Source organism: Pleurodeles waltl, chromosome 7 (genome assembly GCF_031143425.1).
Source record: "Pleurodeles waltl isolate 20211129_DDA chromosome 7, aPleWal1.hap1.20221129, whole genome shotgun sequence".
Lineage (NCBI taxonomy): Eukaryota > Metazoa > Chordata > Amphibia > Caudata > Salamandridae > Pleurodeles > Pleurodeles waltl.
In genome coordinates this window covers 601518290-601535979 of record NC_090446.1, presented here as the reverse complement: position 1 = coordinate 601535979, position 17690 = coordinate 601518290, and the positions used below count along the sequence as shown (strand labels likewise).

The 17690-nt window shown below is 44.2% G+C and overlaps 1 protein-coding gene across 1 annotated transcript in view; it reads left to right on the top strand.

Moving 5' to 3' along the window:
- Positions 1-17690, top strand: part of FAM193B (family with sequence similarity 193 member B) — a 138493-nt gene that overhangs the window by 66306 nt on the left and 54497 nt on the right. The window contains exon 6 of the mRNA XM_069244504.1: positions 1001-1193. Within this exon, the coding sequence (XP_069100605.1) occupies positions 1001-1193 (193 nt within the window). The remainder of the gene's footprint in view (positions 1-1000; positions 1194-17690) is intronic.

The window sequence follows — 17690 nt, the reverse complement described above, 5'->3', positions numbered from 1 at the left end:
GTTGTTTGTGCTGTGGATTTTTCAGACCTCTGTTCTTGTTGGCTAAAGCTGCACATCTAGTCGACTTTCTGCATGCTGCACTTGGGATTGTTCTCTCTGTTTTCCTGCCCATGAGTGACCATGCCACACAAAGCCCTGCTGCACTTTGATTGTTTCAAGCTCCCTTCTGCACTGCGTACAGGTGGAGAGGGATCCCCATCTGTGTTCCACTGTGTGGAGGCCAGGTTCTTTGTGCTGCATTCTTTGTATGTGTTCTGCTCCCGCATGCCCATTATGGCTAATGCTATGATTGCTGGTCCCACCTTAGCCTCTGACAGAGTTGTAATATCAGCTGGCATTTCCACTGGTCCCTGAAGGACTCAGTGGATAACGGTTAGCATGGGTGTCAGTTTAACATAATTAGCACTACTCAGTTGTAAGGGGCTGTATTGGCAGCTCTTATTTGGATACATCAAATCTGGTCCATCTTTTGATATTACTGTCTTGCACCATCCAGCTAAAATAACCTTGCAAATGTTCCTAGCTCAAAATCCACAATTAGCTTTGCTTTCTTAGCGTTTTCACTGAAAGCATATGTCAAGGAGAGGCCCTTTTTGATGAAGTTAGGCACGAATGCCTTTTCATGAGTTCAACTGAAAAACCCTTGAATCCAGTCTTTGTCTCCTTCAGTACTTCAAGGTAATCTTTGCACCTACCCATGTCCTATTCTGTGTAGCTCTCTTACCAATTTAGTGGTGTAAAGGGAAGAGTGCATAACAGACATTCTTCATAGAGTCTTCCCTGGTAACCATTGTGCTGCAGTTGGAAGAAGTCATGCTGTTTGGTACTTAAAAGGGCTGACCCATTCTAAGCTAACCTTGTCACTTCCCTAAATATCTTTATGTAAACAATAGAATGATGATGCTCCAGAGTAATTTGTGACTTTGTTCTTATTCCTGCTTATACTTGGATTTTCATCTCTTCAGAAGGTGCTGTGACATGCTTCATTTTATCCTCTTAGGGACCCACCATGCAAGGCTCACAAGCTTAGCAACGGTACAAACTGCCACCCTCCGCAGCCTGGGGAAGTGGATGAGGGCCTTGGAGAGGATGAAGACAGCAGCTCAGAGCGCAGCTCCTGCACCTCTTCCACCAATCAGAAGGATGGAAAGTTCTGCGATTGCTGCTACTGCGAGTTCTTTGGACACAACGCAGTAAGTTGGTTGTATTTACCTCTGTGTAAAGTGTTGTATTGTTACAAACATATTCTGATGCCCCCAATCATTTCCCTGGGATTTGAACCCCCTAACAAAAGCTAGAGGGTTGGACAATGCTGTCTTTTCCTGCATCATTCCATTTGTAAGATGTGGCCTCCTATTACTTCTCTGATTTGGAAGACTGTCTTACCATGCAGTCCCACCTTGACCTCTCAAATGAGAAGGTTTAATCTTGCGTTAATTCTTTACTCCCTGAAAGATATATTTTCATCATCCCTGTGTCTGCTTCCCCATGGTCTCCACACCAGCCACACACCGTTCTCTTCAGAAAGCATGGTCTTGTCTCCCACTCCATTGTAGAAATCAAGCCTTCCCTCAATTTCCCTTAAACCCACCTAATCTTCCTCAAGTAACATATGGCCTCCTATTCTGATGTAGGGTGGTCAGTGTCCGCTGTAGATTGCGTAATCTCTGCTTACGCCGCCTCCTTTGTGAAGGGCTTTTTGTCTGCCTTCATACTTGCCTGTTAAAGAGCAGTGTAATGATTTTCCCAGTACACTGTTTTCTCTGGGTAGTTGCACATTCCATACTATTTTCTTTAATATATATATATTTTTTCAAACACCCAAATGTTCCTCCTGATGCAGTGGGAAAAGAGTCCAGACTTTGCATCATCGGTGCATGCCGGCACCTCAGATTATATTCCGTGTCAGATAAGTTCAGCTCTGTTATGATTCAAGTTCTACCAGTGCTAAAACCTATTCCCAGTTAGTGCTACTAACTGAGATGACTAAAAGAAGAAATGGTTTGACGCATGTGCTGCTATATATCATATCCTGTGCTCCCTCATGTCATGCGATGTTGGGTTTGGAGCATTACAGGTTGGTTTTCTTCGAAGAAGTGCTTTCGGTTTCTTGATGGTTTGTAACGGCTCCTCTGAAACTCACACTGCTCCAGAACACAGACTCCACCTTGGATTTTTATTTTTTTAACTCCATAGTGTTTGGTCATGTTTTGAGTGCTCTGTAAAAGCTGTGGCTTGAAACATTTCAACACCAGGGAACCCAAAAGCACTGTCCTTGCACTGAGCACACCATCCAGCACACTGCACTGACCGAAAGAGAATTGTGCTGAGCCAGGTCATGCAAGAATTACTGGTGTCGGGGGCAGTTATGGCAAACATTTCTTTAAAAGTTTTACCCCACTTGAAATAGAGAGTTACATTGGTTAGACCAACATGGATTCTGTTACCTCTGTCTTTCCAGGATCCATGATGAGAGCACCTGTTCGGTGTGCAAAAGACCATTCAACATTGAAGAGACCGAAGGTGAGTGCACTACACCATCATGCAGTGCCAGTACTACTGATCCATCAGCCATCATGGTTGTTGAAAAACATTCCAGACAACAATCTGCGGGGACCAGTGGAAGCTGAACCCCTTAACACTCCACAAGACTCTGACTCCAGACACCAAGAGTCTTCAGCACAACCATCAAATCCTGCAGCCATGGCTAAAATGATGTTATAATTTCATGACTGTCGAGAGACTGCACAACATGCTGGGCACAGACCAGATACTAAGCATGCATATGCTTTGAAAGGATTGTTGATTCCACACAAAGGAATATCCTTGTAAAGAATGCCATGATGTTTTTGGAAAAAAAGCTCAATCTCCAAAGCGAAAACCCCACTTTTGACCACTGACCGTACTCTGCATTAAAGACAAATGTGAACTCCTGAGTAATCTCAACGCCTTGATGACTTAGCTCTTAAACTCCAGTTAGGGATAAGACCACCACAAATGGGAAATAGAAGTAAGGTGATGCACCTCGAACACCACAGCCATATGTGGTGCAACACAGTTTACAATTGACAGTGACACAGGCCATATTCTTTCCAGGCCCCTTTACCCTTTGACTGCCACTCTACATAAAAATCGAATAGCTTAATTAGCTTACATTTGAAATAACTCGGAGGCGATCAGTGCTTTCCCTATTTCTATGAAAGAAGCCGCCATTCTAGCACCACCATCCCCACATGATGCTGCTTTATCATTCTCACATCGATTCAGTAGGAGACACTGCTTTAGCCTCATTGCCCCCGTACCAGACACAGGAGAAGAAACTATGTGGCAAGGTTTATAGGGTGGACGTGCAAGTTAATGAACTGTGGAGCCTTACTTGGTTAAAGCTCTCCTCCTGATGTTTTAGGGATATAATGCATTAGTAGTAAGGGCTACACAATCCCACTTTAGATAATCGATGATTTACTCTTCAAACATTCAGCAAACAAAAGGAGCAATCTGTATTTTCCATTCTTAAAAACTATGCTCATGTGCTTGGTGGATATCTTCAAGGATCAAGTTAAAGTAAGACTGGGGGTAGGTTGCAAATAAAGTTCAAGCTCACACCTCAAGATCCTCTGTTCAACTAGGGCACATTCAATGGTTGCATGTGTAGCCAGAGGAGGAACGTCCAAGCAGGGCAAGGGAGATACCATATCCCCTATATGGAAAGCAAGAACATTGACTCAACAGTGAAGCAGGTAACTGGATCTGGTAATCCATGTTGTCTTGATTCTCCTGAATCCATCAGGGGTTTCCATGCCACTGTGGGATCTTGATCTGCCTCTGCCCTAAGATAATTCAAAACACCAGTGATGACATTTGGTACTGAATCCCACCCTGAAACCTGCTTGTGGAGAATGATGAGTGCTTGGGATACAACATAGCTCATTGCTCCTAGAATGAGTTTTGAGCTCTTCTAATACTTCAAATGGCTTTTGTAATTTTGTTGTCTTTTAAAATCCACTCAGAATAATGTTTTGCTTTAGCAGTCTTTGTAGCTTTTTTCAAAATAACCATTTTCAAGTTCATCCACTAATTTTGTATAGCTGGTGAGTCATTCTGATGCCAACAGTGTTCTAATTTGGCAAGTTTCCTTTTTAAAACCATTAGTTCAGTTGTATACCATTTATTCAGTTTGTTTCCCATCTTACTATGGACAATAATGATTGGAATTGGGGTAATTAGCCAGAAGAGATGTAGAAGCTGTTACATCACCTACCTGATTCTCATTGGAAAGAAACAGAGAGGACTTTGTCAAGAAGGGAAAAATCATTTCAAGTCCCTGTATTTGGTGTTCTCCAGCCCCTGACTGGCACAAACTCGTGGCAATTGAACCTTGGAGTCTTCCTCTGGCTGCTACTTTCAGGATTCTGGCAACTGGTACAGTAGTGTCTCAAAATGCCATTTAATAGTATACATTTATTTGAACCGAAAGTAGACCGGTATGACAAAGGCCATGGGTGCCTTTCAGCATCAGCCATGGCAATTGCCTTTCTGCTGGTCACAAACGACTAGCACCAAACAGCAGCACAGGCAGTTTGAGGCAGCCATGGCAACTTCAGCTGTCCTTTTAGCCCAAATGCAAGCAGCAGTATCAGCCAGGCCTGTTTATTTTAGGAACTTTTTTACATTAATGGACACTCCAAATCCAGAGGTGCCCAAGAAAGGGGAGACTGCATCTAAATAATCTGTTCTTGTACATTTCACCCTACCATATCGTACTGGTATGGAGTTCTCCTTCCCATGATGTATGAGCATAACCTTTGCCCAAGGTTATTGTCTGGAATGTTATATTGGCTCTCCAGTTGTCCACTAGACTCCCACGTGCTGAACAAGGATCATCTTTCATTTGTTGGAATAAGTAAAGTGTTCCCTGATTTAAAAAAAAAATGCTGCAACACAGATGATAGTTCTCTGTACTTCTTTAGACTGAAAAAAGACAAAGCTTTTTTATCCCAAACTGTGTATTGGCCCTCACCTGCTATATCTCATCTAACACTTCAAAATGACACCTCCTGCAAAATGTAATTCCACTGTTATGCCAATAAACTACATATCTGCCTTTGACCTCAAGGACCTGATTCCATGTTCCAATAAATATGGCTCATCACCAGACACTAAGGTTTGTGATGTCGAGCACATACCTCAGTGTTAGAACAAACCGAAATTGTTATTGGGAGAGAGTGTTTCTCAACCCACAGTTGAAGGTTAACAAATTGGGCACTTCCCTTACAGTCTGTTTCCTTATGCATTGTGGGTTTTGAGAGGTAACACGACTCACCTCGAAACCGAAAGCTCAAACAAAATTAACTTGTAACGTTAATTCATACACTGTTTGGCAGGAGTGTGCACAGCATGTGAGTTTACAGCACTTCAAGTCACAAATACATTTTTGCAGTTAAGTAACATTTTCCTTACTGCATGTGCAGTGAGTTCCACTAAAAATATATAGATTTAGCAAGCTTGTGTGTTGTGGTCTGAGAGGTTGTGTGGGCGACATGTTCTGTAACACTGGATGTTTCATAGATTCACATACTTATTTCCCTGCCGTCGAGCTGGAGGATTGTTGTAACATTTATATAGCAGGACAACGAAATTTCCATTAGAATCAATGTAAAACTATGCACTTAAGTAGCCAGTTGCCGAATTAGAAAACAAAACTTTCTTCTGCCAGGGAGGGGACAGTGCCCTGAACTCCACCCTCACCTGGAGCTTTCACAACTTAAATTTCTACTGCTTATGTGGGTGGAAGTCTCTACTGTGAGCTCTGTTCAGAGAATATTTTTTGTCACAACATCCTTCTGGTACCTCTTTCTCAGCCACTGTCCTAAAAATAAAATAAAAAAATGGATGTTTAATTTAGGAGACTGGTCAAAACGGCCTATTCAATGCAAAGACAGCTTTCTTGTAACTCTTGTGGTAGGAAGAGATTGTAGGTGATCCACATTCAGAATGCATGTACTTACTGTACCCACAACACAAGTTGAAGGAGCGTTGAATTGGTTGAAGCCTTTCAGCCAAAACTCTAAATGACCAAGGGGGACAGCTACTGTGATGGCTGTAGAAGGTGTTTTCTGACATAGCCGCTTCAGATGAGGGGGCCTTCACATAGTGGAGAGACCACCTGAGAAGTTGTTTTTCACAAGTCCTTTTAAGTATGTCAAATGGTCTCGCTGATGAGTCCTCTAAAGGAATATATTCAGGTCACTGACTTAGTCTTCTGAGGGTCATAAAAAAGCTACCTGGTGAACTCTCGATGACTGACTCATTAACACACCCTTCGACTGAGGGGGTCAAGGCCTGGCGAAACCACATGCCCCGTTAACTTCATCATCTATGTTCCTAATGACACCCATCGACAACTCCATTGCCTACAAAACCCCCATCTTCGACAGTGTAACTTTGTCAGTGCCACTTTGTCGTTGAAAGAGCCACCATTAGTTGTCCCTCCATTTTATTGTGCCCCCCCCCAATTGTTGAAGACTGTCATTGACACCAAAAAAGAAAACACCAATGATTTTTGTTGTTGAAGACACTTCACCAAGTAATGTTCTGATATGCTTTGAAAATTTCTACACACAGAAGGAAATGACGGTGTAGCGGAGGGCCCATTTGTAACAGATAACAGCCTAAAGCAGCTGCATGTAAAATCTCAAGAAGATAAGCACTACCAGCAGGAAGACGAGAAAGCGAGCTGTGTTCGAAAGGAGGGCAAATCTCTTGAGGGATATGAACATTACGGCAGTCATTATGACAAATACAAAGAGGAACCTCTTCACCAAAAACCACCAATGCTTAGGGTACAAGTTGTCCTCAAGGACAATATCCATTAAAATAAAAAAAAAGCAAAATTATAATAATAATAATTTTCCTCCAACATATGCTTTCCTGGAAGGTGCTCCACAGCCACTTCAGCATTCTCAGGAGACACAGTAGCTAACTTCAATACATACAGCAGAGCCACTTCATGATCCACCCCCTCAATTTCTTTCGGATATTCTGCCAGAACAGCCTTTGTGTCGCGACTCACTCATCGAAGAGCTGCTATAAAGAAGAGGGAGAACATCCAAAACAATTGCAGCATATAGATAAAAGGGACTAATATCTAAAATCTGCATTGGCTATACCTAGGCCACTTCAAGCAGATTCCACACCGGACAATATCAACCGTTTACATGCGTTGAAGTCGTTTGATTTATCTGTGCAAGGCACAGAATTTGACTTTCTGGGTGCCTCCTTAAAGTCAGAGGAAAAAGTCTTTTTAATTGATTCTTGTACTTGACCACATATGACCAGAAGGAATTACAATTTTGCAAATGCAAGCTGGTGCCTTATCCTTGGTATCTAGGTTTGAGTTAAATGGTACGGATTCCTTACAGCACACTGTCTCACTGGTCATCCTGAAAGCAAACTCTGTAGATTGATGTTTCCCAACGTTGTTTGAAAAACCCATTTTCCCAAATCTGGGCAGATGTGGCCCCATGCCTTGATTTGCTTCCAGAAGAACAGAAAAGTGAATCTGCATGTATGGGAGAAAGCATCAGCTGGTTTGATTGAGAGGGTCATATATTTGGCCAACACTGGATGTGAGCAAATTTCAGGGGCAGTTTTTTATTTTTTATTTAAGAAAACAAAGGTGACTGTACTCCACTGCCTTCAGGCTGGGGTACAACAGTGCTTCCAGAATGTGACTTTTGATGGCAACCACCTCTACAGGAAATGTGGACTATGCTTTACAGTCTCTGCCACTGCTTGCTTACTTGGAGTTCAGTAGTATGGTTCGCGGATACCTCTCTTGAAGTGTGGAGTCAAGGTGTTCTATATTAGAAAGGAAGTTATCAACCATAACAGTAGATCCGGCAAATTAGTTTCTGCAGTCGTACTGTCCACTTCCGTCAGACCAAGATTCCTATTCATTTTATAGATGACCATTCAAGACGTCCTCTTCAACCAGGCCAAGGAACAAGACTCTTTCTGCCAGCAGTGACTTCGTGGATGGCCCACCTGCCCTGTCCTGCTGTGTCCTCCATACTGGCCCTGCTGGTTCCTCAGGACAGCAGAATCTCTAGCTTTTATTTTCAATAGGAAAGTGTTGCAACCAACCAGTGGTTGTTGGATCTAGTAAGAGATAGTTTTATGCTGGAATTTACTGAAAGACTGCTGCTTTGTCTGTTGTGGTACCACACTTATTACAAATTACAGGTCTTGCATTCAGAGAGACTGTCCATGAGATGCAAGAGACTCCACTCCAGATTCTTAATGGTGAAGAAGAAAGATAGGCGAACAGCGGCCCTTTCTGTTATTAGTTGAGATGAGACAGTACATGATGTACTTCTGGAAGGGGAGTTTAAAACATCAGATGCCAATTTCCACATGCCCATTCAACCTGAGAATAGTAGGTACCTGACGTTCGAGGTAGCCAGGAGTCACTAGGAATTCAAAATGTGACATTTGACCTCTAGTCGGCAATAAGGAGATTCACAAATTTCGGGCCCCCATAGCAGCTTTTCTGTGGAGCTAAGATTTTCTGGCCTTCCCAAACCTTTATGATTGGTTGATAGAGGACATCCTTGTCGTGCTCCAGCAGATCGCTCAACATGGCCAACTGTCAACTACAGCCCATGCATACCACCCAATTACTTGGTGTGGTCTTGAGTACCAGAGGCCAAAGCCTTTCAAGAAGAAGAGCGGATCCTGTATCTTCAGTCCCTTCCTCCACCGAATTCAAAAAATTAAGCAAGATCTTTCTTCGATTTTTCAAATCATTGATATTCATAATGTCATCTTGTGCTCCATTGATAAAATATTGCAGTCTGAATGCGTCTAATGCAAAAGGAGTTGGATGCTTAGTGTATTCGGATTCTTCAACTACATGCAAGTCACTGACTGGATCAAAAAATGCCTTAATCTGGAGGCTAAATTGAGAAAATCTGACACCAGGTTTATTCGTACAGCCTCATCGGCTTGCTTTGTAATGGCAATACTTTCATCTCTAGAAGATTGAGGAGCCCACCTCCAGGAATTGGAGACAAGATGCCATGGGTCAGCCTGGGGGGAATGGCTGCCTTATAAACACTGGATCTCATGGCAGTCCAAAAGGAACTCCTTTACTTCCTCCCAAGGATGGAGATTTCAACAGTCAGACCAGATAATATAACTGCAATATTTTATGTAAACAAGGGGTATGGCCCATAATCCAATGTGCTCTCAAAAGAGGCAGAACTTCTTTGGGATCCGATGATTCAACATAAAATAGAACTAATGATGGAACATCTAAAATGTGTTATAAAAAAGTGGGTGGATGGCATCAGCATAACAATTGTTTCTCACAAATTGGGAGCTACATCCAGATTTAAATTAAATGATCGTCAAGCGTCAGGGTCACCAAACATGGACCTTTTTTTTACACTTAGCAGCAGGAAATTCCAGAACTTCACTGAAGGCATTGGTAAGCGGGGGCAAGGGGCTGATGCATCTTCAATCTCCTCGGTCAAGACCTATACTTTCCACCACTTTCCCTTCCTAAGAGTCCTCTGCAGGACCAGGATTGAACCCTAGCAAATTGGTCTTCATAATTGAACTTGATCCATCACTACTGGCACATCGATCTTTATTTTTAAACAGAAGCATTTCTGCATTTGGTGAGAAGGGCAAGGATTCCACACTCTACTTAGCCAACCACATCAAATTCTGCATGATCTTCTTTAATTAGCATGCTTGGGCTCAAGTATGGCTTGAAAAAAGTCCACCTGCTGGCTACAGCCAGGTTTCGGTGCAGTCCTGGATAGTCATCCCTACTCTTAATCAGAATTATTAAGGAGTTCTTTGGATGTCTGTTTAGGGCATTCCTACTGGTGCTTCCTACAGCCCTATAGTGGCATCTGCAAACAGTTATGAGTCAGTTAATTAAAAAACGTTTTTAGAATCCATTCATAAAGTAGACATTTAATTTGCCTTGTAGAAAACTGCACAATTGCTGGCTTCAGACTCCACTAGTGAGATTGACGCATTTACAATAAAACATTGTTTAGCTTTCCATAAAGGTAATCTGCTTTTAAACCAAAACTCATCCTGAAAGTACCTACTGATTTTTCACTTAAGCAAACCAGTCATGCTCAAAGCATTCTTCCAAATTCCCGGCCACAAGTGTGTAATAGACACGGAATTCCTCTGTCATCTGCAGGTAATTGAAATTCTGCATTGGCTCTACCAAGCCCTTTTGACAGTCAAGGCTTCTATTCCTGGCACCCAAAGGGATTGTCCACTGTCAAATCAAGGCATACTAAGATGGATTTCTCCTGCTGTTGTACTATGCCACTTTAACGCTGCTTGTCCCCTACAATAGACTATATCAGATCATGCAACAAGATGAGTAACAGCCAAAGCAGCTCTGCATGCTTGAGTTCCTTTATCGAACATTTGTAGAGCTGCAATATGTAAGAATCAACACATTTCTGACTATTCTCTAGGTGCAGACACTACCCAAGATTCAGCCATTGAACAAGCAGTCATGCATCCTCTTTCTCATATAATGTTCAGATAAGCCTCTTGCACATATTTATTTATTACCAGGGTTCTAGTATCATAAAATGCTACACTTTTGTTGTGTGGATTATATACTTGTACGAAGCTGGTACTTTATGTGGTATGTCAATACAGTGTAAAAGGTCCAGGGGGTTCCCCAATTTGTGGACAGGGGGCTTGCTATGCAATCCCAAAGAGCTCTTTTTTTTTTTTTTTTCAAGGTAGTGTGGTCGAGCAGCCTTAGGCTTAACACAGATGAGTGCAAGACATGAACCAAATACACACAACAGTCCATGAATGAGACAAACAGCTAAAAAAGGAGATCCACACCAATTTATAAAAATGGCAAGCATCTTTATATCTGTTTAGGCATCAGAGAAAAATCGTTCAGGTAAATAAGTTTTTAAATAGAAATTCTTTTCACTTTAAAAAGTGGACACAGTGCAATTTCTGAGTTCTGCAATGTTATCCTATGGGAGGAAGAACAAGTTCTGCAAACAGGGAGAGTACAGCGACTTAAAAGACCAATCTCCAGAAGTTAAGGTGAGTGGTGGGCAAGGTCATACGCAGTACACCACCAGCAGCATGGGGGCTGCTGGGTGCAGGGTGCAAAATGGCGTTGGGTGCCCAATGTGTTTCAGTGGAGTGTGGTCACTGCGAAAATAGGCTGCAGGATCTGGCCAGGAAGCCAGTCTGTCAAACCAACAGCGGGGCTCAGGCCTCACAGTGCTTGGGCACAGGTAGGTACCTTTGATCATCAGCTCCACTGCTCAGGGACGACTGGTGCAGAGGTGTCTTTAAGTGTCAGGTTTTTCTTACCGGAGCGGTCACAGTAGAGGGGGGGCTGTATGCAGAGGCTGCAGGCAACGTCAGGGAGTCCAGGAGGGGTGAAACCACAATGGACTCTGACTCTGGAGCGCTGGGGAGCCTTGTTGGTGCTGGTGGTCCACTTCACTATGGTTGGAGGCGGCAAGTGCAGTGGTGACTTCAGGTGTCTGGTTTTGGCAATTCCGGAGGCTTCGGAGTCTCTTCCTTGGAGTTTGCTGGAGAACAGGTTCGCTGTTCACGTGAGATCTTGAGTCCCTTTCGAAGGCAGATATTCCTGCCAGGTTTCTGAAGACACAGCTGCAGGATGAGTCGACTTTGGTGCAGATTTTCACTGAGGGATGCAGACAGGCAGGCGGAGTTGGTACCAGGACAGCTGCTTCTTTTCTCCTCTTCTGCTTTCGAAGCTCTTCAGGGTCCTTGGTAGTCTTAGGTCGTCTGAATCAGCTTCTCTGGTGCCAGAGACTCCCCTAAATACTGAATTTAGAGGGATGACAGGTGTGAAGGGTAGTAGTCGAAGGGCTACTGACCCTTGGAGTTACTAAGCCTCCTATATGATGACTTCTTGTGGGAGGTGGGCATAACCCTGTGCCGTAATTCCTAGATAAGCTATTTCAAAGATGGCTAACTCTGGAAAAATTGTGTTCACCTGGCTTAGCCCACCTTAGTGGTGGTACTAGCCTGAGGTGGGCACGCCTACCTGACAACCTAATTTTCCCATCTGTCCAGAGACCCTTGGCACCTGAATAAAGAGGTCGTCCTCTTCTCCTGTAAGGGGAAGCCTTGATTCACATTTCAAAGGCAGCAGCCCTTTGAGGCTTGCAGCCTTAGCAAGGCTAATCAACGGCTAATCCTATGGGAGGGGGTGTTACACCCGTGTCCTTGGACAGGCTTTTGTTCTGGCCTCCTGAGCAGAAGGCGCTCGCCCTAGGGGGGTCAGAACTATGTCTCGGGTGGCAGGCTGGCAGAAACCAGTCAGCAAGCACACCAGTGTCTGGTAGGGCTTCAGGGGGCACTTCTAAGGTGCTCTCTGTGTGCATGAATTGATACGCCCACACTGAGCCCAGTGATGGATTTATCAGTACGAGCTGTTTGATATCAAACATCCCTGTCTTCAGTGAAACCATCTTGTAGCTGGGGAACTCTGATTGACCATTGTCTAGCACATGCATTTAAAATGTTTTCCCTCACCTCCTACTAAGTCTGAGAATTGACAAAGACCTAGCAGGGGCATTTCTGCTCTTGCAGATATTTCCTCAGATGTGATATTATACTCCCTATGTTAGGGCTGTCAGGCCTGCTGTAGGTGTGACTTGCATATATTGCATGCAGTGTTAGCGTACATGGCACACAGGGCTGTGTGACACATGTTTTCATTTTGGTCTGCACCAAGACACGCAGCCTTCAGTGGCAGCCTGCCATGCGCTTGGTGAGGGGTCCCTTAGTGTGGCACTGTGCATGCTGCAGCCCTTTGGGACCCTCTTTAGCACCGCAGCCCCTAGGTACAATGGGTACCATTTACTTGGGACTTTCAGAGGGTGCTAAAAGATTTGCCAGTTGAGGGAACAATTGTTCAGTTTAGCGAAAGTGGTCTGGCACTGGGGACCTGGTTAGTACGAAACCAGTGCGCTCAGTTGAAATCACATCCGATACCAGGCAAAAAGTGGGGGGATAACCATGTCAAAAAGAGGCACTTACCTGCAATACTGAGTACTGTCTCATATACTAATTTATCATATAAACATAAGGAGCCAGACTATATAACCCTACTATATCCAGACTGGTACAAACCACGTGAACGTGCTCCAATTATGGTAGTAACAAATACATATCTGCTATGCCCGAAGTGAACACCTTAATTGATCACTGGGAGATATATGTATTATTTTAACACCAATTTTTTTATTTACTTCAGCTTTCTGTCACTTATAATATATCCCCTTGTTGTCATATTAATACACCGAATTTTGCTACACACTCTTAAACAAAAACTATACATAACAATAAATCACATCTATACATAACCTAAACAAACATTAAAAACAAATAATTCAACTCATTTTTTAAATCAGTTACTGTGTGCATTAATTGTACACATTATGCTTCCTAATTGTTCCAGTCCATATTCCAAAAAGCAGTCCACTTTCGAGGTAGTATGATGAATATCACAATTGATTAGTAATTTTATCGTTGTGATTTAATTGGGTTATTCAGAAATTCCTTCCACTTGAGTTCATGAATTTCTGATACTCCTCAGATCATTGGTCAACGCGTTTTGGCCCCATCAGGACATAGGAAGCCATACAATATCTAAACATAAAAACCACACTCATATACATGTATCTCCATTTATCAGTCCATTTGTGACAATACCACCAGGTTTGGTCCGCACCATGTTCACCCCTATCTCTCCTTATTCACCTTGTGAGATCATGACCACATTTGTTATATCACTTTTCAAATTACTCTAAAACTTAAACTAAACCAATCCATTAGTGGTGAGGTGAGCATTCCTATGTTCCCCTAGTGTGAATCCCCTACTCCCACAAACCCTACATTGTGGAGTTACTGGAAAAACCTTAACCCAAGGCTGTTATGTCTACTGACTCCTACTAGCCTTGAAAGTTCGTTATTTGCATCAGGAGTATGCTGATACAAGGGGTATACCTAAAGGCCTCCCGACGTATCCATTCACAGGTAGATGTGTTCCATGGCAGGCATAGCGTGGGGTATTTGTTCCATTGATGCATGCATTCCCATACTATGAGGAGGTAAACCAACAGATATCCCAGAGATAAACGAAACTGCTACGTTCCGTATAAACTTGTTCAGCAATAAAACACATTTGCAATACTGTTACACGAAACTACTATGTTCCGTATAAACTTGTTTACAAATAGAAAAAATTAACAATACAATGAGATCTCCCTCATTACCTCAAACTTACAACTTATTCTGGAACCCCTCCATTGCTTACTGAAAAAAGTTGGCGTTCGCGTGACACTATCTAAAGCAGACGCCGTACATCGCTTCGGCCCTACGTGCTTGTCAGGGAAACCTCCTTTCCAAACACTGCACCATGTTCGTGTATTATGCCAGCAGGCCCGTTGCTGACTTATCCATAAACTTGCATCTTGGGTACCCCTTCAGTGTCTACCGTTGATTCTTAAAACTCAGGGCAACAGTACTATCCCACAACCACTTTTGTCCTAACCCCTGCTTCTGTCCTGCATTCTTAATTTGGAACTATTTGCAAGTTCCATTAACTACCGACCTCCCATGATCAGGTGACCGTTGCTAAGTGGGATTCTGGCATGTATACAGGTGCCTGCCTGATAACCCCATGGGAGGTATATCTCCTTAATCTGCCCTTAGTGTGGCATTGTCAAACGACATTCTTTTCTCGTGCTCCCAGGACAAGTACCAATGACTTCATATAGACCTTCCATGAGCCTCGTCTTGCATGTTAATACTCTTGTGTGAACTGAATGCTGACCTCACCATCACATGGACTAGCTCTACTCTATACCAAACCATTTACTGTCACCTCTCACACCCGTTCCCCATTAGACTGTATCTTATCAAGGACCACATCTCATCTACATCATTTAGCCCATAACAGACTGTACCCTATTTTTCAATATATCTGGCTTCCATTTTATCCAGTATACAGTTAACACCAGTTCATTGTTTCGCCTCTACTACAAATAGTACTGACCAGTAAATGTCATTCTCCGTGTTATTTTAATTTTATTTTTTTGACCAAAAAGTGTTCTACCAGTGGGTCTCCTTGCAATGAGCCCTTAATCATCGATCTGTGTTGCAGAATACATGACTTGACTGGTTGTACGGTTTGTCCTATATATGTCAAAGGACAAAGGCACCTTACACAAAATGACATTTCTTGTGTTGCAGTTACAAAACCTGCTTTGTTTATGTAATTTCCCATTAATTTCAATGCTTTTAGTGTTCTTAGTGAAGTCACACGCAGTACACATATTACACCTGTAATGTCCAGTCACTAGCGGGAGATTGGGCATTTCCCCTAGATCCCTTTTCTTTCTCTCTAAAGTCGAGGAATGGACCAGTGCATCCCCAAATTATATCCCCTTTTGAATGAAAATAAGGGTTACAGAATATCCATTGTAGCCAGCACTTTCCAGATTTGCTTTTGGATTGTATGTTATAACACATGTTAAAGGAGTTTCTCTATTTTTCACTTTGGGGACCAGCAACTCCTCCCTTGGGGTGTACCATGCATGTTTACAAACCCCTTTTACCAGTTTTTTTGGGGTATCCCTTATTTATTAGTCTAGTGTAAGGAAATGCCTCCTTGGCATGGTTGCCCCCTGACTTTTTGCCTTTGCTGATGCTATGTTTACAATTGAAAGTGTGCTGAGGCCTGCTAACCAGGCCCCAGCACCAGTGTTCTTTCCCTAACCTGTACTTTTGTATCCACAATTGGCAGACCCTGGCATCCAGATAAGTCCCTTGTAACTGGTACTTCTAGTACCAAGGGCCCTGATGCCAAGGAAGGTCTCTAAGGGCTGCAGCATGTCTTATGCCACCCTGGAGACCTCTCACTCAGCACAGACACACTGCTTACCAGCTTGTGTGTGCTAGTGAGGACAAAACGAGTAAGTCGACATGGCACTCCCCTCAGGGTGCCATGCCAGCCTCTCACTGCCTATGCAGTATAGGTAAGACACCCCTCTAGCAGGCCTTACAGCCCTAAGGCAGGGTGCACTATACCATAGGTGAGGGTACCAGTGCATGAGCATGGTACCCCTACAGTGTCTAAACAAAACCTTAGACATTGTAAGTGCAGGGTAGCCATAAGAGTATATGGTCTGGGAGTTTGTCAAACACGAACTCCACAGCACCATAACGGCTACACTGAAAACTGGGAAGTTTGGTATCAAACTTCTCAGCACAATAAATGCACACTGATGCCAGTGTACATTTTATTGTAAAATACACCACAGAGGGCACCTTAGAGGTGCCCCCTGAAACTTCACCGACTATCTGTGTAGGCTGACTAGTTTTAGCAGCCTGCCACAAACCGAGACATGTTGCTGGCCCCATGGGGAGAGTGCCTTTGTCACTCTGAGGCCAGTAACAAAGCCTGCACTGGGTGGAGATGCTAACACCTCTCCCAGGCAGGAATTGTCACACCTGGCGGTGAGCCTCAAAGGCTCACCTCCTTTGTGCCAACCCAGCAGGACACTCCAGCTAGTGGAGTTGCCCGCCCCCTCCGGCCAGGCCCCACTTTTGGCGGCAAGGCCGGAGAAAATAATGAGAAAAACAAGGAGGAGTCACTGGCCAGTCAGGACAGCCCCTAAGGTGTCCTGAGCTGAAGTGACTCTAACTTTTAGAAATCCTCCATCTTGCAGATGGAGGATTCCCCCAATAGGGTTAGGATTGTGACCCCCTCCCCTTGGGAGGAGGCACAAAGAGGGTGTACCCACCCTCAGGGCTAGTAGCCATTGGCTACTAACCCCCCAGACCTAAACACGCCCTTAAATTTAGTATTTAAGGGCTACCCTGAACCCTAGAAAATTAGATTCCTGCAACTACAAGAAGAAGGACTGCCTAGCTGAAAAACCCCTGCAGAGGAAGACCAGAAGACGACAACTGCCTTGGCTCCAGAAACTCACCGGCCTGTCTCCTGCCTTCCAAAGATCCTGCTCCAGCGACGCCTTCCGAAGGGACCAGCGACCTCGACATCCTCTGAGGACTGCCCCTGCTTCGAAAAGACAAGAAACTCCCGAGGACAGCGGACCTGCTCCAAGAAAAGCTGCAACTTTGTTTCCAGCAGCTTTAAAGATCCCTGCAAGCTCCCCGCAAGAAGCGTGAGACTTGCAACACTGCACCCGGCGACCCCGACTCGGCTGGTGGCGATCCAACACCTCAGGAGGGACCCCAGGACTACTCTGATACTGTGAGTACCAAAACCTGTCCCCCCTGAGCCCCCACAGCGCCGCCTGCAGAGGGAATCCCGAGGCTTCCCCTGACCGCGACTCTTTGAACCTAAAGTCCCGACGCCTGGGAGAGACCCTGCACCCGCAGCCCCCAGGACCTGAAGGACCGGACTTTCACTGGAGAAGTGACCCCCAGGAGTCCCTCTCCCTTGCCCAAGTGGAGGTTTCCCCGAGGAATCCCCCCCTTGCCTGCCTGCAGCGCTGAAGAGATCCCGAGATCTCTCATAGACTAACATTGCGAACCCGACGCTTGTTTCTACACTGCACCCGGCCGCCCCCGCGCCGCTGAGGGTGAAATTTCTGTGTGGACTTGTGTCC